Genomic DNA, 9,561 nt, shown 5'->3' with positions numbered 1-9,561 from the left:
AAAAACTTTAACCCTATAGACTTCTCCATAAAATATGGTTGCCCTAGTGACTCCTAATAAAACGTTTCCTTCCATCAAAGAAACTTCAAGATATGCATAACAAAAATATTATCTACTATATATATCACTTACTTGGAGAAAAAAAAAGATAAATAATTTATCACCATAATATTCGGATCACATTAAATTTATCTAAAAGAGACGTTATTCTTACATTCTCTCACTTGACTCGCATGTTATTATAAGATAATTCTTTATGAGTGATAATCATAGCAATATGATCAAGAATCTTAGCAAATAACGTGGAGTAGTAAAATATATATCATCAATAAAAGTTATTTCTACAATGCTTTCATTTAACCTATTCGAACTATTCATCGAAAAGAATTGACAAGACAATTTAACACCAATGACTAGTAACTCAGTCAAACAAGAATTTGAACCGTCATATATTGTGTTATACCCGAGCGCTGAAGATATAGTTAAAGGGAGGCTTTGATACCACATGTTAACTTTAAACACATAAACCGAGCCAATGCAATGGAAAACTAAACAAGAACATACCTTCAGACATAGTTGTTCAAGTGTCGTGGAAAATCACCTTTGATGTAGGACCAACTTGTAACCTTGAAAAGAATGATGAAAAACCCTAGAATCTTTTAGCCTATGTCTATCACAAAAAGAATGCTGAACTGATGGATTCACAAGCATATTTATTTGTAGGCTAGAGACTCTTAGGCAAAAACTTTAACCCTAGGGACTTCTCCATAAAATATGGTTGCCCTAGGGACTCCTACAAAAACATTTCCTTCCATTAAGGAAACTTCTGGACATGCATAACAAAATATTATCTGCTATATATATTATTTAGTTGGAAGACAAGGTAAGTAATTTATTATCATAATATATGAGCCACATTAAATGTCTCTAAAAGAGGCATTATTCTGACAATATCAAATCAAATCAAATATAACACAAGTTTATTGGTTTCAGTTTTTTCCTTTTTTGTCGAATTGGAGCGATTTGATGATGCTTTCTGTTTATATAATGTTTTTGAACACTAAATTTAGGACGAGTTCTATATGCCAAACATTGAAGAAGAAGAAACATGTGTTTTTTAAATTTTTTATTTTACAGTTTGCATTAAACAAACAGTTGAAGTTTACTCAATATATGGAGATTGAAATTGCTCACTTTTGATAAATTTTAAAAATTAAAAAATTTATACGTGTATATTTAAGAATTATTTTAAACAATTTTTTTAAAATGTGTAGTTTTGGCGGTAAATATTTATCAGCATCATGTATTTCCACCAAGCTAAGTAAATTTACTATAGTTAAGTGATCTAATGAGGTGAGAATACATGTTAATTAATCACGATTAAGACCGTGTTTGGTAAGGATAAATTATTTTTCAGCTTTCTCATGTTTGGTTGGTCAAAAATTTTAAAAATATGTTTTTGTGGAAGATAAACTCCATAAAAATGAGGAAAATAACTTCAAGTAGGAAAATATATGAGTGACACTCTACAATTATTGTCTCATCACACCTTCCAACACACCCACCCCAACCCTCTATAGCCCCCATCCCCACCACCTCCACCCTGCATATCCCCTATCAGCTCCACCCGTACCCCCCATCTAACTTTCACAGTGTTTGAATAAATTATGTACAAATGATATTTGGACAATTCTTTTCTTCTTACTTATCAAATACCAGAAAATAAGTAAGAAAATTACTTTTTTTTTTTTGAATTTTTTTTTTCCTTCATACCAACCACACCCTAAGACGTCGTTTGGTTGCTGGTTGGGAAGGAAAATTATTCATCTATTACAACTAACATATTTAATACTATCATATTTAGTAATTGTTTAAGTGCTTTGTATAAAATTCAGCACATGAAATACGGCGTTGGTTATCATTTTAAGAAAGCGGTTACGCATCTTATTTCGAGACTTTTTTTTTTAATAACTTAAGGATGCGGTTACGCACCTTGGCCGAACTCGTTTTAATAATTAATTTTGTTTCGAATAAGAATGCAGTTATGCATCTTACTTTGAGACGCTTAAAAGATTCGGAATGCGATTACGCATCCGAGTTAAAAAATAATAAAAGGTTTTAAAAATAAAAGTTCAACAAATAAAAGTTCGAGCAAATCAAGGCTCGGATACATAATATATTCAAAATTAATTTAAGCTAAGTATAAGTCAATAAAGCGACCGTGCTAGAACCACGAGACTCGGGGAATGCCTAACACCTTCTCCCCGGTCAACAGAATTCCTTACCTGGTCTTTTGTTTTCGCGGACCATAATAAAAGAGTCATTTTTTATTAGGGATTCATAAGGTGACTTGGAACACCTAAACTCAATTCCAAGTGGCGACTCCGTAAATAAAATAATCCCTTTTTCAAAACCGTCGCTTTAAATGGAAAAACCCTTTAATAATAAAAACCTAACTGCCTACACGCAGAACCCAAAAAAAGGGTTGTGACAGCTCTGGCGACTCCGCTGGGGAATAACCAGAATTCGAGCTTTGTGATATTGCCTTATACTTAGCTTTTATTATTACTATTTGGATTTATATTATGTTTTTGGCCTAATGTGCTAATTGCCACTCATTTACCGCTTTGATATTGTTGAACTATATTATAAAATGCCTTCTCTCGCGCACCCCTCTGAGTCTCTGAAAACACTTCACACACAGTCACAGGAATGCATCCTACTTCTGTCAAGATAAAGCCGGAGCGTCTTGGCGCCCGGTGAAGGATTTTAGTCACACATGTTAGGCGGGACTGGATAAGCAATGAAGTCGGAATAGCATTGCTACCGACGATAGTGTGCCCTCCCGCCGAGTTGTCCGCTCGGGTTATCCAGGCTAGACACCGTTTTCCATTAGGTTTTAAACCTAGCAGAACTGAAACGCAGACATGATTATCCCTAGTAGGATCCGCTTATCTGCATCACTTGCATTTGACTTAGTGGGACTCGACACAGGGGTCGGGTCCGTCTAGGACAGGTATCCCTTTTTTCTGACCGACTTGTGCATCTTGTGTGCTATTTGTAATATTATTTTTAAGGCTTGCTTGATCGTTGATCGGCTTTAGGCTAACTAGTGAAACATGAGAGAGAGAAGCAATCATCTGACTTTTTACGTACCCGTTTTCCTTAAACCTCTAATTTGTCTGGCTCTTGCTAAAATAAGAAAAGAAGAGTTCGGCTCGAGACTAGTTTATTTATTTATTTATTTTTAAAGAAAACTCAGCAGTCCAATCTGGACGAACTACGCACACCTGATTCCCGTCCCTCGGGGCGACGATACGTAGGCAGCCCATATCGGGTTCGGTGATCTTATTCAAAATCCAAAAAAAAAAAGTGTTTTTATTTTGTATTAGAAAATCTGAAAAACAAAGGAGATAGTTTTACTTTTACTTGAAAAAAAAAAAAAGAGGGAGATTTCTTTTTAACTCCCTATCCAAAAAGAAAAGGAAAACGCAAAAAGATTTTACTTCGAGTAGTATTTTTAGCGGGGTTTCTTTGGAGGAAGTTTTACAATCAAAATCCAAAAATATTTTTCTTTTATGTATCCTTTAGCATTCATTCTTTTGATCAATCAAAATCCAAAAAAGATTTTTTTTTCTTTCTAAGTCTTTGTATTTTTTCCTAAAAAAAAAAAAAAAAAAAAAAAAAAAGAAGAGAAAAAAAAAAATTGAAAATATTTTGTTGATTACTTTATACCGAAACTTCCCGAACTACGCAAAGATCTGATTCATGTCCCGGCATGATACGTAGGCAACCCAAGTTGGGTTCGATCGAATTATTTTCAAAAATCAAAAAGAGTAGTGAAAGAGCGGAGAAGAAAAAAAGAGTGGAAAGAAAAAGAGAGATAATCATAAGAAAGAAAAGAAAGGAAAGAGAGCGAGTGAATCGAGAGGCGTGGAAATGAAAAATGAAAGAGAGAGGATGGCCAAATCGAGCAGGAACTGGGATGATGCCAAAATGACATTATTAACCTTAGAGTCATTCTAGAACTGATAATTGTGAATATGTGCATTGCACGCAATTCCCTAACCCATATTTTTTTTTCATGATGTTCGATCAAAGAAAGTGGTTGGTTTGTGGTACACTGGCAACACACATCCACTTCACTAGATCAAAAGGAAGTGTGCCAATGTCGAGCAAAAATGAACTCCCAATAGTCAATACTGAGGAAAGACAAGGACATGGTCAACATGAATCAACCGTTGTTGAGGAAAATAGGTTGTTGAGGCAACGCATGGTGGGGATGTTACAAGAATGGTCGAATGGTAGGCAACCGCCCCAGGCAATCCTTAGTTTTTCTGACATCACGCCTATGGAACATCCATATACTCAGGCCTCACTCTCCATGTCAGAAGATCTAGTGTACCTTTCTGGGTTTGCTCATGGTCTGGGTGACTATACCAATTTGCCTAACATCACTGAAACCTCCACAAGTCGTCCTCCAAGGGTGCAAATCAGGACTGATATTCAGGGTATCGCAACAGCGCCGCCCGTTTATACGTTCTCGGAGCCTAATCCTATGGTTGTGACAACTACTGTGTCAGTTGACATGATTCCCCAACCCACTATGGTGCAAAGACAAAATCATGTGTCACAATTTGTTACCCGTCAAGATCAGTACTACCCTTCGGATTTCACATTCATGGGCCTAGATCCTCATCACTCCATTTCACAGTTTAATTCTCTTATTGACATTGAGAGACCGGCGAAAAATGCTGAACATGAGGACATGGCTGGAAAAATGAAAAGCCTGGAACAAGCTATGAAGAACTTACAAGGATTGGGAGGTTATAAAAGTGTCTCGTTTAGAGATTTGTGCATGTTTCCCGACGTTCATCTACCCCTCGGATTCAAGGTCCCAAAGTTTGACAAATACGATGGACATGGTGATCCTATGGCCCACTTGAAGAGGTATTGTAATCAATTGAGAGGAGCTGGGGGTAAGCAAGAGTTGCTTATGGCCTACTTCGGTGAGAGTTTGACGGGTTTAGCCTCAGAATGGTTCATTGATCAAGACGTCACTAAGTGGCATATTTGGGATGACATGGCTCAAGAATTTGTGCAGCAATTCCAATACAATATAGACTTAGTTCCTGACAAGAAGTCTCTGATCAATTTGAAGAAGAAAACTACAGAAAATTTCAGGGAATTTGCCATCAGGTGGCGGGAGCAGGCTGCAAGGGTGAGACCACCGCTGAAAGAAAGCGAGGTTGTGGAGACTTTTATCCAAGCACAAGATGAAGAATATTATTAGCACATGCTCCCTGCCTTAGGCAAATCATTTGTTGAAGCCATCAAAATGGGGGAGATGATAGAAGATGGGATTAGAACAGGACGTATTGTGAGTTTTGCTACCTTTAAATCCACCACACATGCAAGTGAAAGTCGGTTAAGAAATCTTGGGATAGAGAGAGATGGAAATTCTGATGTTGCAATGATTGGATCTGGACAAGGTCAAGGTCCGAGGGGCCGCCATCGTCAATATACTCAGCCTCAACGTCGATCACCAAATTACACACAATGGCGAGCAGCAACACCACAAAACCCTCATCCGTCTCCACAAAATTTTCAAGCATCATATAATCCCCATTCGAGGCAGGAGTACGGCAAGAGACAGAGGCCAAGGGATAATTTTACACCGATTGGGGAATCTTATACGAGCTTGTTCCAGAAATTGAGACATTTGGGCATGATCACTCCTCTAATCGGGTATACTCCTGACCCGCATTCAAAAAGTTTTGATCCGACCGTATGATGTGCATATCATTTTGATATTCAGGGACACAGTACTGAAGACTGTCGCACTTTAAAAAGAGAAATAGAAAGAATGATTCAAGAAAAACTGATTGTGGTACAGGACAGCGACATTCCAAGTGTCGCAGAGAATTCTTTAATGGCACAGGATGATACACACTTCGTAGCAATGAGCGAGTTAGCCAAAGGGACCCAAAACCTATTTGTTGAGGATAATGTATTCAACATTGGTGAAGGTTCTAGTAGTGTTGATATGCAACTCAGTGGCTAAGGTGTCAAGCTCAGCAATTGGGGAAGTCACTCCTATTTCCATTTTAAAGGAGTATTGGTAGTTCGTTTTGACGCTCTTTCTATTATCCGGATTATTCAGGGTTGTAATCTGGATTTTACTTTGCTTTGTTTTGATGTTCGAACCCTTCTATCCTTTTTGTTTAATGAAAAAAAAAGTTTTTGTTTTTGTTAAATTTTTAATTCATTTTGTTTAGTTTTCTTTTGTGCAGTTTGTTTCAGGCTGGTTCTAGTGACATGGCATGCATGCAGATTTTTGGTCAAATCTTAAAACCTGATCTAGCCAGGGGACAAATGCACCAAAACTTGAAAATTGTGAAGAAGAACATTTGAGGAAACAAGCAGAGACAAGTATGAAGGAAAAGTGAGAGACAATATCCAATAATACATTTGTTGTGAAGAGATACCATATGATTTTCATTTCTCATTCTCAAATCGCATGTTTTGTACTTGACATTTTTAAGGATTGGTATGACGAAGGCATTTCATTTTGCTATCTAAATGTTGTGTCACCATTTGCTACCCCTGTTGAACCTTAGTTTTATTTTCTTTCATACCCCTCTTTTGGAATCAAAGTACAGTAAAAAAAAAAAGACGGAAGAGAAAAAGGAAAAGGTAAGGAGAAAGTCAAATGAAGATAAAAGAGTTGAAAAAAAAAAGAAAAAAAAAAAGGAAAAAAAAAGAAAAAAAAGAAAGGCCAAAAAAAAAAAAAAAAAAAAAAAAAAAAAAAAAGAGAGAAGCACACAAGAAATGAGCTTCCGGAACTACGTCTGACCTGATTCTTGTCTCGACAAGATACGTAGGCAACCCTATTCTGGGGTTCGGTCCAACCAAATAAGATTCGAAATTTCCCGTTTCAAAGAAACTGGGACAGAAGTTATTTTTTCTTTTGAGTCGATTCCAAAAGTTGTAAGTCTCACCCTTATTATTTTTGTGTTGTCTTCGAGCCTCCACGCCATCCTTTCTTTTCAACCCTATCCAAAGCCACGTTACAACCAAAGAAAAGACCTTCAGATCAATCATTGAGAATGTCAAGGCTGAGCACGCTATGAGTACAAGATATTTGCTAACGAGCATCACCTGTCTGCGTAAGCATAAGACAATGAAGAGTTGAGAGAAATGAAAATGAGAGTCTCTCACTGGTGAAAACCTTCACAGGCACCATAAGGCGACGGTGAGTTGAGAGAATGAAAATGAGAGAGTCTTACTGGTGAAAGCCTTCACAGGCACTATAAGGCAATGAAGAGTTGAGAGAAATGAAAATGAGAGTCTCTCACTGGTGAAAGCCTTCACAGGCACCATAAAGCAATGAAGAGTTGAGAGAAATGAAAATGAGAGTCTCTCACTGGTGAAAACCTTCACAGGCACCATAAGGCGACGGTGAGTTGAGAGAATGAAAATTAGAGAGTCTTACGAGAGACCATAAGGCGAATGAGTTGAGAGAATGCAAATGAGAGAGTCTTATTGGTGAAAACCCTCATGGGCACCGTAAGGCGATGGTAAGATGAGAGACAAATAAAAGAGAGAGGTTTAGTGATGAAAACTCTTCGGAGCACCACTAGCCGAATGAGGGTTTTGAGCCTGTTGAATAGGTTGGGATATGAAGCCTTGATTTCAAAACAAGTTGTGAGAGCACAACAGGAGTTAAAGTATAGATTGGTTGAACAGATTAGGCCGCTCAATCCAAAATGCATGTCATGACCATTGGAGCCAGCGACCACATTCATATAAGTGTCTTCTTTCCTTTCTCCTAATAAGGGATATTTCTTGTTGAATACCGATCTTTTTCTACTTCTACATCTTTTTACTTCTTTTGTTTTGTTTCGTTGAGTCGTCCATGTAGAACGGGTGGAGAAAGGATTTCAAAACATGCTACCAGCTTTTCCAATTGCGAAGCAAAACATCTGGCTAGCACATGAAGGTAGCATGATTCAAAGTGGTTAGAGTACCCAATGAGTTATCAATCATTGATAGATTATGGATTCATGAAAATATATGGGATCAGTAGAGTTTGAATTAATGGGCACCATGAAACAAAGGTGTTGGTATTGGTTTTGATTTAAAGTCACTCCGATAGCCAGAATTTGGGTCAGTGGTCCAACGAGCCGACAGCGAGCACAGACTATTTGAAATCACAGCTAAATAGAACAAGTGCATGAGCAAGCACCTTCAGAACCAAGGCCACAAACCAACCACCACATTTTAAAACTCACAATTTTTCTTTGTTTGAAACAGGAATGGATGTTATCCTCAAATCAAAGGTTCAAAGCTTCAAAAGGTACAATGTCTTATTTTTGTCGATGCAAAAGGCAATGTCACAACATATGTTTGCAAGCAACAAAAATTGATCGACTTTTCAATTATGAATACTGTCACCCCTAGGAGATGCACTTCCTAGTTCGGATTGTAGGAGACGCACTTCCTAGTCGAAACGTCTTTCGAGGTCTTTCGGTTAACCCCAAGAGACGCACTTCTTGGTACGGGTCTTCCTTTTGACTTTAGGAGACGCACTTCCTAATGCAAACCTTTACTCCTAGTTTCGATCTTCCCCTAAGAGACGCACTTTTCTTTTAGACATTTAGGAGACGCACTTCCTAATGCAAAGCTTTACTCTAGAGTCTTTCGATTTAACCCCTAAGCACTTCCTAGTCGATCTTTCGGTTTTGACTTTAACCCTTCCTAAGAGACGCACTTCTTCAAGTCTTTCGGGACCCCCAAGAGACTTTTAGGTCTTTCGGCTTTTACATTTAGAGACGCACTTCCTAATGCAAACCTTTACTTCTAGGAGACGCACTTCCTAGTCGAGTCTTTCAGTTTAACCCCTAAGAGATGCACTTCTTAGTCTGGGTCTTTCAGTTTTTACATTTAGGAGACGCACTTCCTAATGCAAACCTTTACTCCTAGGAGACGCACTTCCTAGTCGAGTCTTTCAGTCTAACCCCTAAGAGACGCACTTCTTAGTCTGGGTCTTCCTGGTTTTTGATGTTTAGGAGACGCACTTCCTAATGCAAACCTTTACTGACGCACTTCAGTCAACTTTCGAACCCTAACCCCTAGAGATGCACTTCTTAGACATTTAGGAGACGCACTTGACTCTGACCAGGAGACGCACATCCTAAGTCTTTCCCAACCCCTAAGAGACGCACTTCTTGGTTTGGGTCTTCACGGTTTTTGACTTTAATGCAAACCTTTACTCCTAGAGACGCACTTCCTAGTACGTGAACCTTTACTCTTCTGGTTTTTAACGTTTAGGAGACGCACTTCCTAATGCAAACCTTTACTCCTAGGAGACGCACTTCCTAGTTTTTCGGTCTAACCTCTAAGAGACGCACTTCTTAGTCTGGGTCTTCCTGGTTTTTGACTTTAGGAGTCGCATTTCCTAATGCAAACCTTTACTCCTAGGAGACGCACTTCTTTCGGTTTTTGGCATTTAGGAGACGTCGAGTCTTTCGGTTTAATGCAAGAGACCACTTCTTGGTA

The 9,561-nt window shown here is 38.1% G+C and overlaps 1 protein-coding gene across 1 annotated transcript; it reads left to right on the top strand.

Annotated features, from left to right (window-relative positions):
* Positions 1 to 3,685: 3,685 nt before the first annotated feature.
* Positions 3,686 to 7,472, top strand: LOC132045587 (uncharacterized). Its single transcript, XM_059436173.1, has 2 exons — positions 3,686 to 6,029; positions 6,126 to 7,472. Exon 1 carries the CDS (start codon positions 4,085 to 4,087, stop codon positions 5,291 to 5,293), a length of 1,209 nt encoding a protein of 402 aa, XP_059292156.1. The 5' UTR covers positions 3,686 to 4,084; the 3' UTR covers positions 5,294 to 6,029; positions 6,126 to 7,472.
* The last annotated feature ends 2,089 nt before the right edge of the window (positions 7,473 to 9,561 follow it).

Source organism: Lycium ferocissimum, unplaced genomic scaffold, assembly GCF_029784015.1.
Source record: "Lycium ferocissimum isolate CSIRO_LF1 unplaced genomic scaffold, AGI_CSIRO_Lferr_CH_V1 ctg7148, whole genome shotgun sequence".
NCBI classification, from domain to species: domain Eukaryota; kingdom Viridiplantae; phylum Streptophyta; class Magnoliopsida; order Solanales; family Solanaceae; genus Lycium; species Lycium ferocissimum.
Note: the sequence above shows the minus strand (reverse complement) of the source record. Positions and strands in the feature narration are given on the sequence as shown.

What these genes read in the sequence shown, in the direction of transcription:
- LOC132045587 (XM_059436173.1), top strand. Translation starts at nt 4,085, where the DNA reads ATGATGTTCGATCAAAGAAAGTGGTTGGTTTGTGGTACACTGGCAACA.